Raw genomic sequence first — 25,217 nt, 5'->3', positions numbered from 1 at the left:
AATCAATTTGCTTTTGTGCGAGGAAGACAAATTACTAACAACATTCTAGTGGCCAATGAATGTGTAGAAGAGAGAAGACAAAGTGGCAAGCCAGGGGTAGCAATCAAGTTGGACCTTGAAAAGGCCTATGGCAAAGTGGATTGGGATTGCTTGTTAGAGATCCTAAGCTTGAGAGGTTTCGGGAGAAGGTGGATGAGATGGATAAAAGGGTGTATTAGCTCTGCTTGGTTTTCAGTCCTGATTAATGGGGAACCTACTAGTTACTTTAATGCAAACAAGGGCTTGAGACAAGGGTGCCCTCTACTCTTCACTTTGGTGGCGGATGTATTGAGTTACTTGATAAAAGAAGCGAGAGAGTTAAATTTGCTAAAAGGTTTTGAGATAGGTAGGGAGGCAGTTCCAATTTCTCACTTAATATTTGCAGATGACATTATTCTTTTTCTGGAGGCAGATTGAGAGAACATTTCCATCTTAAAGAGTGTGCTAAAGAGTTTTGAGATGGTGATTGGAATCAGAATTAATTATTCTAAAAGCAACATTGTGGGGCTGGATGTTGGTGAATCTCTATTGGAGGTATAGGGAGCTGTTGGGGTGTAAGTTGGAGAGGCTCCCTATCATCTATTTGGGAATGCCTCTTGGGGGGAACCCGAGAAGTCAAAGTTTTTGGGACCCGGTAGTGGAAAAATGTGAGAAAAGATTGGCCACATGGAAGAAAAGCTTTCTTTCAAAAGGTGGAAGACTCACACTAATTAAGGCTTCCCTCGCTAACCTACCAACCTACTATTTGTCAGTTTTCCGAACCCCAAGCAAAATAAAAGGCAAGATTGAAAAACTACAATGGGATTTCCTTTGGGAAGGGGGTGGTAAAAACAAGTGTCATCTAGTAAGCTGGAAGTAGGTTTGTAAGCCAAAGGAAGTTGGTGGTTTGGGAATAGGACATATTAAAGAAAGGAACTTGGCCCTTCTTGGAAAAATGACTTTGGAGATATCCCTTGGAGATGGAAACTTTGTGGACAAAAATCATCAAGAGCAAGTACGGGAAACATGCCAATGGTTGGGATAGCAAGGTCCACTTGAACCAAGTCAAAGCATCAAACCCTTGGAAAGGTATTACTTCTATCTATGATATTTTTCTTGTTTTTGTTAGATACCAGGTGGGGAATGGTAATAGAATCAAATTCTAGTCTGATTTGTGGTGAGGGGAGGACACCCTCGCTAACTCCTATCCTAGAATCTTTAACCTGTCCCTTTTCAAAGAAGCCACGATTGCCTCTAACCTCAACCACTCACCCTTTGAAACAACATGGAACCTAAACCTAAGAAGGCCTCTAAGGGAAATAGAAATTGTTGATATAGCTAATTTGCTAAACTCCCTTGATGAGGTCTACATCTCTCCCACTACCCCTAACCAAAGAATTTGGAAACCTAACCCCGCCAGTAAGTTCTCCCCTAACTCCTCCTTTAAGGCTCTAGTGTTAGAAGACCCAAGACCTCCTTTTCCAACTAAGAAAGTATGGAGACCACACATCCCCCGTAGAGTCTCTTTCTTTGTGTGGGAGGCCTGTTTAAAGAGAATAAGCACATGCGAGTTGCTGTAGAAAAAGTTTAAAGGAAGATTATGCATCTCTCCTCATGTTTGTCCTCTTTGTCTTGGTGATGGGGAGACAACAGACCACATCCTTCTCCACTACCCGATCACTAGAAAGGTTTGGTACTTCTTCTTAAACCTAGTGGGTTACAACTGAGTGTTCCCGGAGAGGGTGGTGGACATTTTGTTGCAATGGCAAGGCAGAAGGCTTGGAAAAAGAGGATGACTTTACTGGAATATAGTGACCTATGCAGTCTTATAGGGTATTTGGGAAGAAAGGAACATTAGAACCTTTGAAAATAAAGCTAGAAATATTGAAGATCTAACTACCTACATCATACATCTCTACAATCTTTGGGTAATTAACTTTGAAGTGTTCAAGGGGCTCTCCCTAAATGATCTCCAGAGAAACCTACCGAAAATCCTACACTCCTCTCCAACTTTTGAGTGGACTATAAGATAGGCTCCTAGAGAAGGAGGAGGAACGATTCTAAACTTTGATAGTAGCACCCAAGGTTCCACAAGTCAAGCAGGAATTGTGATAAGAACCCACTAGATGACCTGCTCTAGGAACTCTTGAATCAAGTTGTTATGCACACTTAGAAACTAGAAAAAAAATTGTAATTGATCAGATTAGAACCTTAAGGAAACTAAGTCTCTAAAGAATCCAATCTTGAAGATGCCACAAAGGTTGATCACTCCCTTGATGAGTTAAGATATTCTATTCTATCAAGAACACAAGAAGGCAAAGCTAAGCCTACTGAAATACCTCTATATTATTGATGATCTCGTTTTACATAATTGTAGCCTTTATATAGCATGTAAACATCATTATTTTATAAGGAAACACCTAATCTAATGATGATCCCTTTAATTTAAGAAAACAAATTTGGCTTTATATAGCATGTAAAACAAAACAAGACAAAAACAAACCCATCAATACATCTTAGCATGCGGATTGGGCCTTTTCTTATCATGTCCATGCGCCTTGGTCTTATGTCATGGATTCCAAGCTTTATTCTTTAAGATCTAAGTCTTGTACATCGTCTTGCACATATAGATAAGTGATTATCCTTGGTGAAGCTTTGGAAACTTTTAGAACTGTCTTAGAATATTCTAGAATAGCCTCTTTGTCATGCACTTCCATGATTAAGCCTTGTAAAGCCTCTTTCATCATCTTTGTCCTTGCCCTAGTCATTGGACCATTAATTCCTTGCAAAGGATTTTGAGAATATTTGGGAATATTAGATTAAGCCATTTGGCCAGCACCTCGATCTCCATTAAATTGGGGGTGTAATTCGAGGGGAAAGGGGGAATATTTGTTGGGCTTATAGTGGTCCGATTGGGAGGGTTGATGCCACAAAGGCTGAGGTTTTGGTAGCACTCACGGGAATTTGCCTCGCCAAGCAGCTAGGATTATCCTCCTTAACAATTAAAGGGGATTTTGCAAATGTTATAGCTTGGTTATAGGATAAAGGAGGGCCTTGGAGATTAGCCCACTTTTTAGTGGAAGCTAGGGACATCCTAGACTCTATGAATGTGAAGTTGGTCTAGATTCCTAGGGAGCAAAATTCTGTTGCTAATTTCCTAACAAAATCAGGGGTCTCTAGAGATTTCTTGTTTAGTGACAGTTGTTTGCCTTTGTAAGCTGGCCAAGCCTCTCTTGGCTTCAATACATCCTCTCATGTACTTCTGTTTGTTTCTTATTTAATAAAAAGTTACCTTTGATTCAAAAATAATTACTAACTTTGCCAAATGAAAGTAATTTAATTATTGATTAAAATTAATTACCGATTATAATTACTAACCATTACTGATTATAATTACTAACTATTACTGACTATAAATACCAAACCCGATTTTATTTATAAACCTAGTTTAGATAAATACTATTATCTATTTATTTTAATTCGATTTTAATAAATACTGATTATTACAATAATTTAATAAATATATAATTAGTGATTATAATTAATAATTACTGTTATTATAAATATTGTTAATAAATAGATATTTACTTTAATTTTACTTTAAATTAAAATTATAAATACTATTAATAAATTTAGTAATTATTGTTATACTAAAAATAATTAAAAATGTTATTAAAAATATTGTTATTGATTATTTAATAAAAGATTATAATTATTGACTATTACTGATAAATAATATTAATTTAATTTAATTTTGGTAATTATTAATTTAATGAATATTGTTAATAAATCCTAATCATAAATTTAATAATTACTATTATATTAAAAATAATTAAATAATATTATTAAAACTATAATTACTAATTATTTAATAAAATATTATAATTACTTACTATAATTGATAAATGCTGTTATTTATTAAATATTAAAATAATGTTTGTCTTTTTGCTTATTGAATTTCTTTGGTTTAAATTTTTGGGTTTTGTGCTTTGAAGGTTGTTATATAATGTTAGTTAAAAATGCTATTTGCATTTCACTAAATTAATTGTTTCAAGGTTCTAAATATCAACACGGGCCAGTACGCCCTGTGTTGGTGCCTTTTTTTTATGTTTTACTTATTTTTTTTCGAAATCGGTTTAGAGGGGCCAATTTAAGGCCTAGCTACCCTTTGAACTAGTGGCTGACCCAATACAACCCATGTAGGGGTGTATTAGGAAGCCATCGACATGATACATTTCGGCCAATATGGGCCAATATTTGAACCTTGAATTGCTTTGATTTACATCTATATATTTTGTGCTTTGAAGATTGTTACATATTGTAAGTTAAAAATATTGCTATTTGATTTTTTTTTTGAAATTTAATAACTGTTATACCTAAAATTGTCAAATAATGTAACAATAACAATTGTAAAATAACTATAAAGATTATCAATTAAAAGAAATTACCATTATTAGACATAAATTACCAATATTTATACAAAAATTACTAAAAATAAATCAAAAGAAATTATCACAAATTAGTAGACTTTAGGATGATAATTACTTGAAATTATCAAATAATATAATTCTAAATACATTAAAATAATTTGCCAAAAATGATCATAAATTAGTAGAAATGTCCAAAAAATTAGCCACTAAATTCAATAAAATTGATAAATTACTAGAATTTACCAATAAACTATCATATAATACATTAGAATATATTTACCAAAAAATTAGTATATAATAGAAGTTAGTAGAAATTATATAATAGAACTAATTTCCACTAATCAACCAATAAACTATCTTATAAAAAAGTATAAAAAATAAGTATATATTGACCAAGAATTCTCATAAATTAGTATAATACAAATTACCAGAAATTAGTAGAACTTAGCCAAAAATAACCACTAATTTATATAAAATATTATATTTTCCAAGAATTATCATAATTTATTATATAATAAAAATTAGTAGAACTTAGGGAAAATAACCATTAATTTCCATAAAATATGATAAAATAGATGAAATTAGTATAACTTTGTAAAAATAACCATTACATTCCGGAAATTAGTAGAACTTAGGATGATAGTTAATTCAAATTATCAAATAATATGAACCTAAATAAATTACAATAATTTATCAAAAATTGCATTTTGTTTTGTTGTACATTGCACGGATACCCGCTAGTTCATTAATTTATATCAACCAATTCTACCAAGGCAATCAAAAGGTGGGAATGGTTGAAAGGTGGCCGTTCAATCACGAATTCATGATGATTTGGATTCCTAGGTGTTGTTAGCAAATCACAGATTATTTAGGTAAAAGCTTCGAGGGACTATGTCGATATGTCCGAGTGGTTAAGGAGACAGACTCGAAATCTGTTGGGCTTGGCCTGCGCAGGTTCGAATCCTGCTGTCGACGTTTTATTTCCACGTATTTATTTTGGCGCGTAATCTGGAGGATAACCCTTACTTTAGTTGCCGATGGATGGGAGGATGATACCAACTCACAAAATAGAAAAAACATCTTTCGTCTAATCGTCTTTGTATAATTCTCACCTAGGCCGTAAAACACGTAGGACTCCAGCTCTCAGACCAGTGCGTAGACGCTCACAGCTTTGCTTTATTCAAGTCCCAGCCTAAAGGTTTCAACCATCACATCGTATAGAAGAAAACCTTGAATTCTTGTTCTAGGCGAAAACCCTAGTTTTGTGTTTGCTCTCAGAAATCAAGAATTTCTAGAATCCTAGAAAACCTAGCTTAGTTCCTCAGACATGGCGACGAATGTGCCGAACTTAGACTGCCGGATGTACGAAGCGAAGTACCCAGAAGTTGACATGGCGGTAATGATTCAAGTGAAGAACATTGCCGATATGGGAGCTTATGTTTCTCTTCTTGAGTACAATAACATAGAGGGTATGATTTTGTTCTCGGAACTCTCTCGTCGTCGGATTCGCAGTGTGAGCAGTTTGATAAAGGTAGGACGACAAGAGCCGGCTATGGTTCTTAGGGTTGATAAGGAGAAAGGTTATATTGATCTCAGCAAGAGAAGGGTGTCGGAGGAAGATATTCAGGCATGCGAGGAGAGGTATAACAAGAGTAAACTTGTTCATTCCATCATGCGCCATGTTGCAGAGATGATGCAACTTGATTTAGAGGTACATGGATCCATGCTCTTTTACCCTTATATCTGCGATATTTGTGTTAGGATAAGGTTTCAAATCCTGAAGCTCAATTCCGGCCTTTCGATGGCTATGCTTCTTTTAGATTTGAAAGCTAGTTCAAGTTTTAGAAGCTCTCATTCTGTTAGATTCAAGTAGAAGCTCAATTCGGTCGAGTTGATTTAATTAATTCGTAAACAATTCTTTTTAGTGTAACAAGTTTACTTGTTTTTTTTAACCGGTGCTCTAGTGTACTTCGCATAAGGAATCTTAGCTGTTAGATGGTAATTATTGCCAAAATATATATTAGGCACATTGCCCATTCTTCCCTAATTGATACAGATGCAGAGCTATATCTTTCAGATTCGAAGAGTGCTTGGCAGAAATTCTTAACTTTTTCGTCCTTCATATGGACCTCTTCGTCTTGCTCTGCATGCCTAAGTACCATTTTTTCATGTCCTTCTAAGCCTGCAGTTAGCTGTCAAATCCAAAATTAGCTGCTATAAGAGTGGTATCTCTCGTTTACCTGCCACATCCTAGCTTTTATTTGTTAAACCATCTTCATATCTTTATCAGTTGAACAAGAGCACACAACGAGTGATTATAACTACATGACATGATATGGTTTTCTTGATCAGGCCGTCCAAACTAAGGACCCTACTTCTTTCTCATGTTCATTTGAATCAATGTGACATGAGAACCAGGAAACCTATTTCGTCTGTTTTGTCTCTCTGAGAACCTTGGGGACCATTTCTTCATGTGATGGCTTTCTGAAAAGCCTTATAAACTGGATGGTCTATAATGAGAGACCTGGGCTGTTATTGGAGATAAGGTAGGCAACTTTAGGTTATTTTTATTTTGTTTAGACTTTAGAGACTCTTTTAATCCTTACCTCATACATTTCTTGTATAATTCATTTGTAACATAGAAGAGAAAAAAGGGGGTTTTCTTTTTGCCTTGGAGAATTACTTTATTTGAGTTAATTGTATTCTCATTGGTATGAGAGTTAATTTCTGCAAAAGCAGTATTGTGGCTATCAACTCAGTGGAAGTGGATCTTCTAGAAAATTTCAAAGCGTTATTGGGGTGCAAAGTGGAGAATCTCCCCATTACCTACCTTGGGATGCCTCTTGGTGGGAATCCAAAATCCCTCAACTTTTGGAGTCCTGTGTTGGAGAAATGCGAGAAGAAACTAGTGACTTGGAAAAAGTGTTCTCTCTCCAAAGGGTTAGGCTTACTCTCTTAAAGGCCTCCTTATCAAATCTTCCGGTCTACTTTCTCTCTGTCTTCCAGATTCCGACCAAAGTCAGAAATCATATTGAGAAGCTTCAAAGGAATTTTTTTGGGAAGGTGGTGGAGATAAGAGAAACCATTTAGTCAGCTGGAAACAAGTATGCAGACCAAAAGAGGAAGGTGGTTTGGGTATTGGACAACTTAAAGAGAAAAATTCCTCTCTTCTAGGCAAATGGCTCTGGAGATTTCTGAAAGAACCTAATGCTTTTTGGACTGCTGTCATCTCAAGTAAATATGGACGAAATACAAACGGGTGGGGTAGCAATCTCCATTTGAGCAGGATAAAGGCCATTAATCCTTGGAAAGGTATATGTTCCATTCATACTTCTTTCTTTCTTTTTATAAGGTATAAAGTGGGAAATGGTTCTAAAATTAAATTCTAGAAAGATCTTTGGTGGGGGGAATCTACCCTGGATGCCTCTTTCCCTAGGCTGTTTAACCTCACCCTTGTCCAAGAAGCCTCTATTTTTGATTGCCTCCCAAACCAGTCCACCGAGAATTCTTTAAACCTCCACCTCAGAAGACCCCTAAGGGACTCAGAGATTTCTGATTTAATAGCTTTAATCCAAACCCTCAAAGATGCCTATATATCCCCTTCTCATTCTAACACCCGAATATGGACCCTTCACCCAAATGGCGAATTCTCTTCTAAGTCAATGTTCAAGGCTTTGACCGCTGAAGATCAACATCCCTCTTTTCCTTACAAGAAAATTTGGTGCAGCCACATCCTCTCAAGAGTTTGCTTCTTTGTATGGGAAGCCTGTCTCCAGAAAGTTAATACTTGTGATCTCCTTCAGAAAAAGTTTTTGGGAAGACGCTTCATTTCTCCTCATGTTTGTATTTTATGTCTCAGCGAGGGTGAATCTGTAGATCACATCCTTCTTCATTGCAGCTTCATGATGGGAATGAAAATTATCATATTTTTATCCCTTAATATTCAGACTTTTATACTTATTTAGTGCCTAATTGGACTCACTATTCTTGTACTTTGATTTAGGGCACGAAAGAAGGCATTAGGTGAAAAATAAGGCTAATCGGGTAATTTTGAGCAATTTCGGTGCCGCGTGGTAATTTGGGCATAACTCTCCCATCCGGACTCCGATTGAGATGATTCAAGATGCATTGGAAAGATAAGGAAAAACTCTACAACTTTTGTGTTTTGAGTTTTGATAGATTCGGAATGCATCGAGGTCAAAATCGGGCCCGAAGTCTAAGCAACTCGTAGAGAAGCCCAGTTCGCAGCAGAAGCCCAGCTCACAGAGAAGCCTTGCAGCGGCCCAAATCGTTGAGGAAGCCCAATACGAATTTAACATGCAAGAATAAGAATTATCAAAGAGTCCTATCAGATTTAACTTTCTACTGTATTTCTAGAAAGATAAGAGAGATTAAGATTCCAGTTAAGAGATAGGAGTATATTAGATCTAATTTAGGCATTATCTATTAGAGAACTAAACTCTCAATGGAGAAAGAACTCCTAAGAGGAGCAGGAGACAGCTCCCTCCTAAGTCTATATAAGGGGGGCGGACTAGCACCTAAGGCACTATCAAATCCTTGAAGGGAGCTTCAGCCTTCAAGAAGAGCAATCAATAACCAAGGGGGAGGAAGCAGAGTTCACCCACTCTCACCTGGAAGTTGTGATTTCATCATGAAGTGTCTGTAAGGTTTTAATTTATGGTTGAAGAGTTAGGGAAACTTTGACTCTATAAACATTGTGAGATCTAATTGATTTTTATTTCAGTTCATTGTTTATGGGTATTCATATGTTTTCTGCAATTAACTGTGAAGATTATTTTTATTGATTAAGCAAGAAGGTGCCCTTGCTCATTCAATGAGAATAATCTATGGCCGATTGAACCTCCAGTTTCGTATATGATTGGTTGGTTTGATCATGGTGTTAACTAACATAAATTGATTGTAAAAGAGTTTTCGATCTATGTTAGGAAAATGTATGATCTGGTTTAAACGGTCCGAGCTTGTGAGATCGTTGACCAGAATTGGGTCTCTCCCCTCTTAATGCTATTAATAGATTAAATCCTAAGAGTTCTATTAATAAGAGAATCAATCAAAGAGCTTGTTTTCGTTGTCGAATAATACGAGTAGAGGCTGACTGTTAGAGCTTATTAATGGTTATAACCAATTTATTCGTAAACATATGAATTTATCTTTGCATCGATGATCAATGATAAGAATCAAAGCTGAACTTGTCCCTTCAACCGGAAGCTATCTCCCATCGATTTGATCCTTGCTTTTTGTTATTTTCTTTTATTTCATCTTATTTTCCTTAATTTAACAACCCCCTACTTCGTATACTTGGAAATAAATCCACCCAATCCCTGTGGAGACGACCTTGCTCATCACTATATACAAATATTTAAATTGAGTAGGACATTTATCTTTGGTTGGATTCGACACCCACCACTTCACTTAAATGATATGGTCCCATTTCTTGAATATGGCAGGGTACAACTGGGCTTTTCCAAAACACATTATGGACAACTTGAATCAATGGCAAGGAATAGGGCTTAGCAAAGGGGGTAAAGTTTTTTGGCAATCAGTGCCTCATGCAGTAATGTGGGGCGTTTGGGATGAAAGAAACACTTGTATCTTTGACAATAAAAGCAGAACCTTGGAGGAGTTAATCTTAGATATTACCTATCTTTGCATCCTTTGATCGGTGAATTCAGATCTATTTAAAGGACTTTCAATCAATGATATTATTAGAAATATTCACCCCTTTCTGTTTCTGCCTCATCCTCAACAAACTCCCTTGAGGCATCTCGTTTCCATTAGTGAAGGTGTGATGACCCTTAATTTTTACGACGAAAGGGGCAATATCTACTGGAATTTTAGTGGCCCAATCAGTTGGGCTGACTCCACAAAGGTTGAAGTGATGGATACTCTCACCGGAATCAAGATAATTAAGAATTTGGATATTCAGAATTTGATCATTGCAGGTGATTCAGCAAATACAATAAAATGGTTAAGAGACAAAAAAGGGGGCCCTTGGAGACTTTATCACTATCTGACCGAAGCTTGGGATTCTTTGGATGGATTGAATGTTAACTTAGTTTGGATTCCTATGGAATATAATCATACTGCAGATGGCCTAGCTAAATTTGGTGTGTATTTGGAGCATCTGTATAGCAACAAGCTTCCTCCTTTGTCACTTGTAGGGCTCCCCCTCCCCATTTATTCTCAAAAAATCTTGGTTAAATTTTCTCAAAAAAAAAAAAAGCTACTGCATTTCATTTCCTCCATCTCTGACTAAACAGCTTACACTTTGCACAGAGAGAGGGTACCGGGAGTTTTAATAGAGTTTTGAGTTGAGTTGGATTGATTGGTAGGACATATTTAGAATAAACATATATGCAAGGAAATATCTTATTTGCAGAAAGGCCAATTGATTTTTTTTTTTTTTGAGAAAAGTTAACTTTTCATTAACAAAAGAGGGAAGGATTGCCTACCGAGAATCTCATGATTATGATATTCAGATATTAGTTAAATGACCTTTGGACAAAATATAAATGTATAATTCTATGTTGGGATTTGGGAATTACTTTATTTGAGTTAATTGAATTCAGTAGTCTTATTAGTTTTAGGATTTTTGTTGTCGTATTGTCTTCTAATTAGTTTTGGATTAAGGCCTTATTTGTTTCTCTATTTTAAGTGTGTCTTGGAGGGTATATTGATGGGTCCATATTATCTTGTCTTATCTTAGTTTTAGAGTGATTAAAATCGTATCTTTTAATTTGTCCAGAGACGTGAATTAACAATATCTTATTAGTTTATAGATAAGGCCCAATTTAATGAGAATTTGTGGTGTGAATAATTTAATTAAAGTTGTTCATTTTATCGGTTTGATACCTTTGTAGATCTTATTCTCAATCTTTCTTTCTCTTTATTTTTTTCTTCCATAATTCTATGTTTTGCTTATGTTTTCCCATTAAAGCTAGTTATACTGTAATTCCTCAATTGTTTTTTCTCTTATTCTTGACTCTCTCCCTTCATGCTGTTTGGCAGTGGTATTGTTAACAATCGCAACTTGCATTGCTAAAAGTTGCAGCAGCAACTGGATTTCTCCAGTACTGGAATACCTTCAAAACTCATTTCCTCTTTTTTAAATCTTCCATTTTCTCTTAACTCTATTACAATAATACAACCATTATTCCTCAGCACCATGACATTTTCGCTTTCCCCATTTAGAAGTCTTATGTTCTTATCTTCCTTAAACTAGAGATGGGGTGCTAGTCCAGGGAAGGGAGCTTATTTGCATTAATTTGTGATCCGAGGAAGACAAATTGTGCATAAAAAAGAATATTATAGTAAAAAAAATGCAGGAATACATCATGAATAAACAAAGGAACTGCTGTTTTAAGATTGCCATGAGTTGTGTCCTCAAGTGAACTTAGGAGGTAAGATGAGCTTTAATTTTCTTCTAATGTGTTTGTTTCATTTATTGAGGAAAAGTTGGAATTGGCTACATATAATTTTTTTTTTGGTTATGGTTCTAAGGGACATCATTGGATGCTTTAGTAATTTAAAGGTCATCCTGGGAAGTGAATACTTGCATACCATGCATGCTTTCTTTCTAGCTGTAGAAGTTCATTCTAAGGGATTTCATTGGCACCATATATCATTTTCGGAGAGTGTGTCCATCTCTCTCTATCCTTACTCCTATCCTTCCTCCCTCCCCCTTGCATCCTTACCTCTTTTTCTCTCTAGATATATACAAGTTGTCATTTTTGGGAAGTGCTTTCCTTTTTCTTTGCAGCATACATCAGTTTTTGACTTAATATGCCATTATAGGAGGTTTGTCTTTATCTCTTGGCAGCATGTATCCCATCCTGGAAGTTTGTGTATGCTCAAGAATAAAAAAAAATGGAATGAAATTTCTTCTTACTATCGGGTGGATCCAAGAAATCTTGATAATTTGGCCCCATGCATCTAATTTTTTGAAATCCCAAGATATTTATTTTCTTCTAATTGAAGAAGTTTTATGTTTGTTTTACATAAACAGTCCAGACCATATCTTTTTGTCCTTATGTTTTGTAGTATGACTAAAAACTTGTGGGTATGCTTGTGGACTCTATCCATTTTATTCTGCTGCGCCACTTGCTAAATGTTGGTCTTTAATTGTTACAGAATCTGTATATCCATGTTGGCTGGCCATTGTACCGCAAATATGGGCATGCTTTCGAGGTTGTATCCTAAATCTTTTATTTTATAAACCTATTTAAATTTTCAGAGATCATTAGCTCATGATATTGAAGTTGGGCAGCCTAAATATTCTTCTTTGAGCAGGCATTTAAGCTAATTGTGACTGATCCTGATTCTGTTCTAAATTCGCTCACTCGTGAAATTAAAGAAGTTGGTCCTGATGGCCAGGAGGTAATGAAAGTATACTTGAGATTTAGATGCCATTATTTGAGTTTTTAGATGCCATTATTTGAGTTGATACTCAAGCTTGTTTCCCATTCATTTATCTTACAGGTGACTAAAGTAGTGCCTGCTATGTCAGATGAGGTGAAGGATGCCTTGATAAAAAATATTAGGAGGAGAATGACTCCTCAACCACTGAAGATTCGTGCAGACATTGAAATGAAATGTTTTCAGTTTGATGGGGTTTTGCACATCAAGGTTTTGATTGTGCACATCTTTTGTCATACTTCTTTCCCAAGATTGCCCAATGTGTTGTTGAGCCTTAAACATTGTATTTAATGTTTGTATTCAATTTTGTAGGAGGCCATGCGAAAAGCTGAAGCTGCTGGCAATATTGATTGTCCGGTGAAGATTAAACTAGTTGCTCCTCCACTCTATGTTCTTACAACTCAAACACTTGACAAGGTCAGTGGAAACTTCTTTAATTTTTAGCATTAAGGTCAGTGGAAACCTTGCAATCCAGTTGTTATGGTTTTGTGTGCTTTTGATTCATGCAATTTCTGCTGCCCAAAAACAAATGCAGAACTGATTTTCTTCTATGATGCCATTTTAGTAGGTAGCCTGATCAGCTCTTTGTTGTTGTTCTTCCCTGCTTTGTTTGCATGTGTGTTTTGTGAACTTAAGTTCCAATATGTGGTCTGGTTCTATCTGAATTAAAGGGTGGAGCCCAAGTGAAAAGGAACTTGTGTTTGCCAATTAAGTTCCTTATAGACATTTGATAATATATATATATATATAAAATGAATAAACCTAGTTCTTTTCGGTAGGAGAGTGGGCGCGTGGGCGCTTTAGTGGATTGAAGCTAAAACTTAGAACTAAGTTTAAATCTAAAAGGAAAATGTGGACTCTAGGATGGGCAGCCTACAATCATGCAAATGCAACTACCACAGGATAAATTGAACAAAAAGAGTATTGATTTCTTTCAGAGGTTGTTGCTCATGTTGTTACTTTTTTACTGTAAAAACTTCTTTGATTGTTATTTACTGCCAAAATATTAAATGCATATCATTATAAAGCATAATGAAGAAATCTAATTTATAAAAGTATGAATTTTGACATGCTGACTGAAGCTCTAACATCAAACCAATAACTTATTTATGTTTCCAAAATGTAAGCCCAACCCACAAATTTTAACACAGTCTGGCGTTTGACCCAGAGTTTCAACCAAACCAACCTGAGCATATAAGAAGCCAATCCCAAACTAAGGTTAACAAAGCTTAGTACCTGTTAAAATTTGAGGAAAAAGTAACAAAAAGATAGAATGGTGCACATGAGAGTACTGGTCTGCACAGTATATAAACAAAAAGACAACTCACTCCTTATCTAAAAGCTAGGCAGGAAAATTGTTAGTCTTTGTATATAAAAAAAGGTCCTCTCTATCCCGGATCTGGTGAGAATATCGGCAATAGAAGTCTCTTGGGGTCCATTTATGTCTTCCATTTAATGAAGCCATAATTTATATAATTTGGTTGAAAAAATGCTTTGGTCTCTGAGGCCTACTTCCAACTTTCTGTCACTACTCAATTGCATTCTTAGAGTGGCCTCAATTGCCAGGGATGAGACCTGAAGTTTTATATCATTTTATGAGCCCCCATGGAATCTGCATCCCTAATGGATCCACTAAAGGGCCTAAATGTCATGCCTGATAGAGTTTCCACCATACTAAAGCCCATACGTGGTTGGTGGAGAAGAATGGACTCTATTAGGAGGGTTCATAGGAGAGGATAAAATGATTTTCTATATGTTTGTTCATAGATCATTGTAAGAAATTCCTTTGAACTCCTTTCGTTGGAAGCATCCATGAGCTAAGCATGGACAGCATCCTAACTCTTAAAACCTAAAGGGGTGTTCTTTGTTTTAAAACATCCTCTTATTTCTTTCTTCTCATGTGCACTCGATCATGACATGGGTAATGACCTCCTAGTAGTTTTTACCCTTAAATCCAAGTCTTTGCCCTCTCCATTGATTGAACAAGTCCTCAATGCTCCATGGAGTTTGTCCTATGGAAATAGCAATCCCTGCCAAGTCCAAGGAAAAATTGCCTGGTTAGGAGGTAAGGGTTGACTTTTTCTCCTCAAGGCACTTGAAACAGACATATGGTCAAATGTATGATCATCTCATTCTTTTCCTCTGCAATAAGTCCAAGTATTGGTTTGTCACATGCTTTCGAAACAGAGTGAAACTCTAGTTGGAGTGCTGGACTGTGAATGGAGAGCCAAAGTATTCTTTAGGAAGAAAGGACTAGCATTGGTATTTTCCATGATAGAGGAAAAGGATTATTTGAGTGTGAATATTCTAGGTGTGGCAAGAGCAGATGAAGGTCTATGGAACATTCCAGTTTCCAGGATAGACCATGTTTTCTTGATGAAATGAAGGATATGATACTGCAGCCTTCATTCTGGAGGTGTAAAAGTCTGGGTTCTAAATGGAGCGTGATCCATTTTCACCCATGGTCCATGATAGTATGGGTCGACCTTGAGATCTCTTTCTTTGACAATTTTGTGCTAATACATTTCTTTTCCATGGCCAGAGATAATTCTTCTGGCATCTTTCTGAATGTCTTGTTTTCAGTGTTTAAACCCACCGTTGATCCAGACTTTCAGTCTATTGAGCCTGTTGCCTGGAGGAGATAGGAGAAAACAATTTGTCAACCCAGACCTATTAAATGCTAAAAACTCATTAACTTGGTCAGTGAACCCTTGACTTGTTTGAACAATTTACCAGGTGACTATTTAGTAAATGCTAACAAAATTTTTGTTATTAAATATTTGAAACCTAAAGAGACATAATTTATACATAGTCGGTGGACTTGTTTTGTCTCTTCACAGACACGCTATGAGTGTGTTGCTAAGTTGCCACAGACCTCCTCCCCCTCCTCTCCCATTTTTCCTTATTCTTTGGTTGTTCCTCTTCAATCATTTTTTAAATCTTTCTATCTATTTTGGGACATTATAGTGTATGTAAGGGAGGACATTATTTTTGTCCCCCCTAATCTAAAATCCTTTTATCTTAGGTCTCAAATCTAATTCTTATAGAACATTTACATTCCAAATGGTTTGATCCAGATTGAACTGTTACCAAAAGGAGCTATGCCTTTTATTTTGGTGGGAGTCCTATTTCACTTTTATCATTTCATGTATGAAATACATGTACTTGCATGACACCTCAAAGTATGACATGTTCCTCAGGGTGTCTTTCTAGTAGCCTTGGAGGATTACTGAAAGTGCAATTAAAGCTGTTATCATTTATACTTGTTGCTTATATGATGATTATTTATTTATTTTACTTCACCATTGTTGTCTACTTATCTCATATCATGTCTGTTGTGGATGTCAGGAACAAGGGATATCAATTCTTAATAATGCAATCAGAGCCTGCACTGATGAAATAGAGCGTCACAAGGGAAAACTTGTAGTGAAGGAAGCACCTAGAGCTGTAAATACCGATCTCTTCACTCTCTTGAATCTTTTAATACTTGGCTGTTTATGTGTGTGGTTTTTACTTTTTATTTCTTGAAAACTATTGAATTCTTGGCTTATTTCATTTGGACATAATACAATATTGAAGATGCTTATATCATGCGAAATTTTGTTCTTTCATGTTATGGGATTAAACTTGTATACTGTTGTTGTAGGTGAGCGAGCGTGAGGATAAATTACTTGCCGAGCACATGGCTAAATTGCGTCTTGACAATGAAGAAGTTAGTGGCGATGAAGGCAGTGAAGAAGAGGAAGATACGGGGATGGGAGAAATTGATCTTGAAAACACAGCGTCTGGGATAACAGAGTAGAATTGCAACAAATAGATTGATTCTTTTTTTTCTTTGTTTAATTTTTCGTTGGCATCTTGATAGTAGTTGTATAGAATGGATTTTCATTTTCTGTATCATTAACCCCTTTTCCGATCTAGCTATATTTTTTCAACAGGTTTTTTCTAGTTGAGAATTGAAATATTCCCCGAGTTAATTTGGAGGTTACTGTTTTGAGAAATACATAAACATAACTAAAACAGTTTTGCTAGTATTTGACAGACAAATAAATTCCAAGGCTCATGTCTTTTATATAGCAATTACCCCCCTTTCAAACAAGGTTAGAAATGCTATACATGGAGATGTATCGAAATACGCCTTGGATATATATGGATATTGATGAAAAATTAAGATATGTATGGAAACACATGGAAATGTTATAAATATTCTAATAAATTATAAATAAATATTAATATCACTAAATATAGGACTTAAATAAGCTATTTATACACAATGTTCGAAGTATAGACATGTATCAGCTGGTGCGTATCATTTTGGGAGCTTCTCGACATGTCCTTACAAGGGTGTATTGGAGTTCTGACTAGACCAGTTCAGGGGGTGGAGGAGCCTCAAACCGGCCCCCAGAATTGGTTTTGAAAAAAAAAAAAGTAAAAAAAGTATTGATATAGTCTAATATGCCCTTATTAGCATATCGGGTGTATCGATATTTTGAACTTATTTATACATAAAAGTCATGTTTTAATAGGTTTTATGAAAAAACATTATAATCAACAAACGAGAATAAAAATATACTATCTAATAAAGCATTTAATTCAGTTCTAATCTTCTAAGTTTCAACTTCAAATTTTAAATATATTATAATTTACAAATTTAAAATTTGAATTCCAATATAATTTTTACAACTTTACATGAATGATATAAAGTTTCGCCGATGATATTTGGGAGAGATCAAATTTGCCCTTCGTTCATCCCAGAGGAAGACCCCTGAGGTGCACCGAGATAGGCTGATCCGGTCACCAAGGTTGCAAAAGAGTGAAGATTGATACGTCATACATGAGGGGGGAAAAATAAAAAATGAGTGAAGCAATGGAGTTGAATCCGAATCTACGTGAAGAAATCGGTTTCAATTCAGTTATCTTACAAGGGACACCGAGTTGCTGCAAGAATCTGCCGGCCATGGCGAGAGTTGTTCGAGAACAAGAGACACCAGAACGCTTGGCAATTGATACCACAACTTGTCTTCATAGACATAATACAATTGTTATTTTGGCTTTCACAAGATTCACCTTTATCTCACCTTAGCTCAGATGGATTTACAGGAAAAGGAGACAAGGCAAAGAGATGCCCTCGAAAAGGTCTGCTTGCCGATCCGGTCACCAAGGTCTAATCATCCAATCCCACCGCGCATTTTCCGACACGAACTGTCGACTCGGAGTTAGCCCAGCAAACCAATTCCTCCTCCTTACCCACCCCAACACACGCCATCGAGCACCGACCTGCCGACCACACTCTCTCCACTCGCTGACATTGACCTGTTTCCACTTCAGTACCGTTATTGGGTTCCCGTCGATCGGTTAAGGATGAAAGTCGAACAACAGCTGCTACAATAGATTCTGCTCCAGGGAAGTTGATGGATGATTGGAGAAGCCTGAAGCGGTAAAGGAAGGAGTGAGGGAAGAAAATGGTTGAATTTATGTTGGAGATGAGTGAGAATAGGAGAGAAGTTTTACTGCTGCTGCAACTAGTTCAAGTTTGAAGTTGAAGACGAATACATTTCAACCCGATGGAGGTGAGGAAGAGAGAGAGAGAAACTGAGAGAAAAAAACGAGAAATGATGATGGGGGAGAAGGGAAAGGGGAAGATCGCTGATCGCCGTCGCTGTTTGGGATGACGAAGATTATCCATAAAATTGTATTTAATATGGCTGATTCGCCATTTAGGGGTTTTTTGGTCATCAAAACTGCATTAATGCTGACGTCTCGATAATTTCTACTAATGAACATCAAGGTTAACCTCACGGATGGTGAGTTTGAAAAATAAAAGCTTATTGACATAGGTTACTGGACGTTTGAGAAGTTACGATGCATTTAAGAGAAATGGTGAAAAAGTCATAAATAAGTTTTTAGACAAATTTTCTTAGGGTAAATTTATTGAACTATCTTTATCATTTAGCGAATTGAGCAAAAACAGATCTATCCATTGACTAATACTTCTTTTACCGATAAGACCCCTTAATTTCCCGTTAACAAAAAGATAAAAATACTATTTTATCCTTTAGATCTGTTTTTGCTCAACAATCATCGCCGGTGAGCTGAACTATAACGCCAACTCTCTATCCACTATAAACTCCGTGGTCATGCTAAACCCCTATTTCTCGTGGTGGAAAAACCCTTACTTCTCCTCTTTCTTTTTCCCCGTCGGCCTCCCCCTCTTTCTATCACTACTTTTTCCCCATCGTTGTTGGGTTCACGGACAAAGTAACAGAACATATGAACTTCAGTAACCGTCGACTGTTAGCAGTGGTCATCGGCTTTCGGAGAAATTCAGCAACATGAACAGGTGGGATTTGCTATTGCTCTCTGTTGTTTGGTCCGACCAAAACAACAGGAAAAAAAAGAAGGGGAGATCCGTTGGTGGTTGCCGCTGTTGTCGGTGACAGTCATCCATGTTTTCAATCTGCAACCATGCAAAGGATATCGTCACTGAAGTCGATGATAAGAGCAGCAATTAGTTTCCAAAACCACCTCCATTCATTCTATGGAGGCCAAGGGATGCCAAGGGAATAGACCAATGTCGCAGCTAAAGTCCGACGATATCATCTCTAAAGTCGACGATAAGAGCAGCAAGAGCAGCAATCGTGCGAAGGATATCGTCTCTGAAGTCGACAATAAGACAGTGGCGAGGCAGATTGCAGGTTGCTTCTCTACTATTTCAATCTGCTCTTGTTGATCTTCACGAGGCTTTACCTGTCTGAATCTTGCTTGTCTTTCGAGTTGTTCAACTTCTTCAATGATAGGACCGAGCCTCGCCACTGTCTCAACTAGCAGAGAAGCAAAGGCAACAAAGAGAATGCAAAACTCGCAATCGAGAACTTACTTAGTGCTGGCCTTAACAGTCTCTACTCTGACCCCTTGGACTGATTAGTAACCGAATTAATTTGCCACTCCAGTAAAGCTGAGGGATCCATTCTGACAGAGGATAGGGAGACCCCAGAGTGTTTGGTGGGGTACTGGGGTTCTATTTGGCAATTGTAGCAACTTTGGTGACTGGTGAGCATATTTCTGGTTTTGTTACTGGTGTAGAGCGCGGAAGACAACCTGAAGACGAGCTCTGATAAGAGCAGAGTGCGGAAGAAGAGCGGCTGCTTCTAATAGCCACTGGTAACACGTCACTGAAGACGAGCGGAAACACCAACTCGTCGCTAAAGTCGTGGAAGAGATCACTGGCACTGAAGACGAGCGTTGACGCATGGTGCTGGATTTGGCAGGGATCTGTGGAGGGCTCAGAGGTGAGGGTGAGCTCTTTGATGCCTAAGATGATGCTATCGTTTTTAGTTCATCGTCTTCCATCTTAGAAACTGTTCATCTGCAGAGGGCTCGGAAGTTGGCAGATCAACTGTTCATCGTCTTCGGTCTCGGATCAACTGTTCAGTTCTCTCTCCACAACAACTAATGAGTTTTTTGGGTAAAATTTCTTTTTCGTGAAAAAGAAAATATTACCTGTAGATGGAGATAAACAAGCTGATCAATCTCCATTGTTGTCTTGGTTTCGGGCGAAACTCATACTCAGATCACTATCACAGACCACTGTCTCTACCGTTTGTGACGGAGAGGTTTTAGGGATAGTATTTGAGGAACATATGTGGTATTTTTAGGAATGGAGGTGGAAAGGGTATTTTTGAAAATTTTTATAAATGTATTACTCACATGATATCACATGTAACGGGAATGTTAACGGATAATAATGGTGAAAGTAGAGTTAGTCAATTATTATAATCAGTAGGGGTAGCGTTAGTTTTCAAACACTAAGAATACATTTAATCAATTACCTAAACTATAAGAATAATTTAAAAATTTAAACTCAAAATTTCGGAGAACGGAATGGGCTCCGTACATATTAAGCCCCACAGCCCGTCGTCTCCCGTGCATTGAAAATATCACCCATGGGGCCATACGAATTCTTTGGAGAAGCCCTTTTACAAGGAAAACAAATTCTGTTTAAAAAGTGGAGGAAAAGCCCCCCAAACATAGCATAAATAATGCTCATAACAGAACAATAAAGTATCGTGGGTTGAATAATTTTAAAGACTTTTTTTTCAAAGACTACAATCAGCAGGCGGGATTCAATCCCAAGTATTCAGAACCTTATCAACCCGATTGGCACCGTGTAAAATTCTAAGACAGATGAAACTTCCTTGACAATAATAATAGGCTATTCATCTTTTACGGTGGATAAATCATCATTCATCTTTTCCAGATGAAATTAGTTTTCCATTGACATGCTATCATTCATCTTTTACGTTGGATAAATCATGGTTTTCAAAATTGGATCAGATCGGATGGTCGGACCGGAAAAGCTGGGAATCGGTCAGGTGATTGGTTTTGTTTTCCTTAAAAACCGGATTTCTTCCTAAAACCGTTGATTTTGATCAGCGAACCGCTGAATCAGGCAGTTAATCATTTGAACCGTTCGAATGATTTTGACCGTTTTTATTTTTTTGTCAAAACGGGCCGAACGTTCAGTTCTAATGATTGGACCATTCGACCCGATAACCGAACCCCTGACTGGTTCAGTCACTGAGTCGGTTTTAAAAACCATGGGATAAATGACAATTTGGGTTTGCTCCCTTCTAGTGCAATGAATCGGATATTCATATTGGTCCAATCCATTCCAATCTAGTGTGAGTCCGTTATAGATGCATCAGGTCTTATCCATTTCATGAATACTTTTACCATTCTTAACTGGTCCAATTTAATGTCTGGATCATTCGAACTATTTAAATTAGTTTTTAATTTAGATTAGATCCAACTCAAACCTGATTCATTGATACCTGTTACTTTTATCTGAAGTCAATGGACTAGATATTGGGTCAATCCAATATAATAAATACTTTGGACTATTAACTCTGTACTAGTCCAGTTTAATATATTTTATTAGTAGTCTAATCCATTCAAATTGATTTTTATTAAAATGGGTCCAAACACAACCCAGTTCATTGACACTCTTAATTCGTTATTAACGTAAACCCCACTTAAAAACCTTAGTATTTGTAAAAGTTTTCCCTTTTTCTTTTAAGGAAAGCTTAAAAATTTTTCTTTGTACCATGGTTTTTAAAAACGAATCGGCGATTGAACCGGTCAGGGGTCCGTTTACTGGTTTGAACGGTTCGATCGTTCGACTCGAACGACTGGCCCGTTTTAACAAAAAAATAAAAAATTAATAAATCAGAAAATGGTCAAAACCATTCGAATGGTTCGAATAGTTAATCGGCTGGTTCAGCAGTTTGCTTACCAAAATCAATGGTTTTGGAGGAAAACAGAACTGGTCAGGTGATCAATTCCCGGTTTTTCTGGTTTGACCGTCCAGTCCAATCCAGTCTAGTTTTGAAAACAGTGCTTTCTACTCGTAAGAAGTCAACAATTTCATACCTGAACCAGATGGTAGCGATTATATCTATGCATATGCATTTAATACTTCTCAATGCGAATTTGACTTTTTTTTTTTAATTTTTTGACACTAATGCAAATTTGTTCATAAAAGAACCTTGCTTCTCTTGAATTGAACTCATGAAAAGATAAAAATAGATGTAGTTGGATTGAAGATGACTACATTTACTTGTTATATTCTTGATGGACTAACTTGGTAGGTACATAGAATTTTATACATATACACCATATGCTTAGTTAACATATTTTGTTGATTAGATTGCAATTTTTGGTCACTGTTTGCACTGTGAATGGAATACCACCTCCTAGTCTACTAGTAGTCCTCTATAAACCGCATCCTGTCCATAGATTTGGCATCAATCTACGGTCAGGATTCATTCTATCTTTTGGATAAAGGTAAGATTTTTAGGGGTGGATTGAACGATTAAAATACAAGTATTGTGACTTTTTATAAAAGAAATATATTAATCTTAAAAATTCGGTCAAAGTGTCTTAACTTTTTGATATTAGATACTCTATCTAATATAAAAATAGGGTAAAGTACAAAAACCTCCCTTAAAGTTTCTAACAATCATAAAAACCTCCCCTATAATTTCACTGTAACAAATGCCTTCCTTGAACTTTTGAGAAACTTGACAAAAACCTCCCTTCCGTTACTGATGCAAACAAAAAGCATTAACTAATGCATTAATTTCTTTTAAATACCAAGTTTACCCTTCTATTACTACCCTAGATGGAAAACGTCACTGACCACCCACGCAACAAAGGCACTGGCGCCATCGTCTTTGCGTTATTCCTTCTCGTTGACCAGGTCAGACCCAAACCAATATATGCTTTGGAGAGATTTCTAAAGCGAGATCAAGGCAGGTCTGGGTTACGAGATCAACGAAAGGGAGAAAATTAATGTTGTAACGGCCACTCTTCCCATCTTATTACATAGTTGTTGTTATTCATCTCAAAGATGAAAAAGAACAAGCTGTAGCAGAAGAAACTTCTTAATTAGTAAATGAAAATTCAGATCTCTAAATTTGTACACGAAGAGCCTTCAACCACCTCTGTAAAACATGTTAAATCATCAAAACTGACTCACTGAAGGACTCTGTTGGTTGTGCACCCGTGACCTATCCCTAGTAATGACATGGATCTCGTTAGCATAGCTGCTTTGCATGAACTACTTTGCAATACTAAGACCCCACCCTTAGAAGAAGGAAGATAGTGGTGGTGGCAACGACGAAGATGATACTGAAGAAGAATCCCCTCCGCCTTCACCTCCGGTGTCTTGTGGGAAAAATCCATGTACCAAGATCGCTTTAGTTCTATAGGCAGTAGTGGTGGTGGGTTTCTTTCAGTGAGCAAAATAAGAGAAAACCATAGTCAAACATTACCAATAATTGCAAATGGCACTAATAAAGTTCAACGATGCATTCTAATTATTAGGAAAGTGTATAATATCCTTTGAATTAGGGAGGTGTACAATATCTTGTTAGACTTTCCTTTTCCTTTACTTACTATTGTTAGACTTTCTTTTTTCTTTTACTTACTATTTTTCTGCCCCAAACTTGTATATATATTGTAACCTTTGGCCCCTCTCGTACATGTTTTTCATGAGAAAGAATTTCTCTCACTAAAAGTTCTTCTCTTTCTCTGAGTTCTGTTGTTTTAAGTTATCCCTTTCTTATGTTTTTTCTAATTCTATTTTAATTATTATTCTCTTCGTAGTTTTCTCATGGTATCAGAGCCGTGGTGAGTTTCACCACTGATCCGTTCAGAGGGCGTGTGCCCATCGAAGAAGCGGAGTTGTGTGACTCGTAACAGCCAGGTTCGGTGTGTGCCGAACCACTTCTTCAATCCAGCCGTATTTCGAGTAACCTCATAACTGAAGCAATGACTGGCAACAGCTCATCCACCTCTTTCAAGATTCCATCAATCCGTGATCCCACGTCTATGTATTATCTAAGCTCGTCTGATAGTCCAGGTATGCTTCTAAGCTAAATCATTCTTAATAGAGAAAACTATCATATTTGGGAAAAGGCCTTTCAAAGAGCTCTAAAATCTAAAAACAAATTGAGTTTCATTGATGGGACTCTAGAGAGAGCTAAGGCGGATGACATTGACAAAAATACTTGGGATAAATGCAATGCTATGGTTGTTTCATGGATTTTTAATTGTGTTGACAAAAGCATACACAACACTATAATCTCCTTTGATGATGGTAGAGAGTTGTGGATTGAACTCCAACAAAGATATCATCAAGGACATGGTCCCCGAATATATCAATTAAAGGGAGAATTAAATGAATTCAGGCAAGGGTCTCTAAGTGTCACAAATTACTATGCTAAACTGAAAGCAATATGGGATCAGTTAGATCGGTATACTAAAACCGACACTTGTGTATGCGGATCGACGTGCAAAACGTTGATCAATATATTGGAAGAAAGAGAGAATGAAAAGGTCTATAAAATTTTAATGGGCCTTGATGATCGATATGGTACCGTTAGATCAAACATTATAAGCATGGACCCACTGCCTTCACTCACTCGCTGCTTTGCCATGATATCAAGAGAAGAATTACAATTGAAGGCAGGGCAGCACGAAGATCCAAGGATACAAGCTGCTGCCTTTGCAAGCCAAAGTAAATTAGATCAAAGGGGTCAAACAAGAGAAGGGCGAGACTTTGCTGATCTACCCGTAGTTTGTACTCACTGCAAGAGACCTGGACATGACAAATCCCGCTGTTTTGAAATCATCGGGTACCCGGAACACTAGAAGAATTGAAATGGAGGTAAAGCAGGCCATGGTCGAGGACGAGGCAATGGAAATCGCGGAGGCAAAGGATCTACGGCTAATGCCATCCAAGGCCAAGCATGTGTCGTCACTGAAGAAGTGGGA

The 25,217-nt window shown here is 36.8% G+C and overlaps 1 protein-coding gene and 1 non-coding gene across 2 annotated transcripts; both read left to right on the top strand.

The window, feature by feature from the left end:
- Positions 1-5,341: 5,341 nt before the first annotated feature.
- On the top strand, positions 5,342-5,423 carry TRNAS-CGA (transfer RNA serine (anticodon CGA)). Its single transcript has one exon. It is a non-coding gene; the product is annotated as a tRNA-Ser (tRNA).
- LOC148870444 (Eukaryotic translation initiation factor 2 subunit 1) lies at positions 5,392-16,961 on the top strand. Its single transcript, XM_088971428.1, has 7 exons — positions 5,392-6,159; positions 12,597-12,653; positions 12,756-12,842; positions 12,945-13,091; positions 13,194-13,298; positions 16,230-16,328; positions 16,528-16,961. The coding sequence occupies exons 1-7, from the start codon at positions 5,776-5,778 to the stop codon at positions 16,681-16,683; spliced, it is 1,035 nt and encodes a 344-aa protein (XP_088827554.1). The 5' UTR covers positions 5,392-5,775; the 3' UTR covers positions 16,684-16,961.
- The last annotated feature ends 8,256 nt before the right edge of the window (positions 16,962-25,217 follow it).

This window comes from Nelumbo lutea, chromosome 2 (genome assembly GCF_056320005.1).
Source record: "Nelumbo lutea isolate HS-2025 chromosome 2, American lotus-T2T, whole genome shotgun sequence".
NCBI classification, from domain to species: domain Eukaryota; kingdom Viridiplantae; phylum Streptophyta; class Magnoliopsida; order Proteales; family Nelumbonaceae; genus Nelumbo; species Nelumbo lutea.
This window is presented reverse-complemented; position numbering and strand designations above follow the sequence as displayed.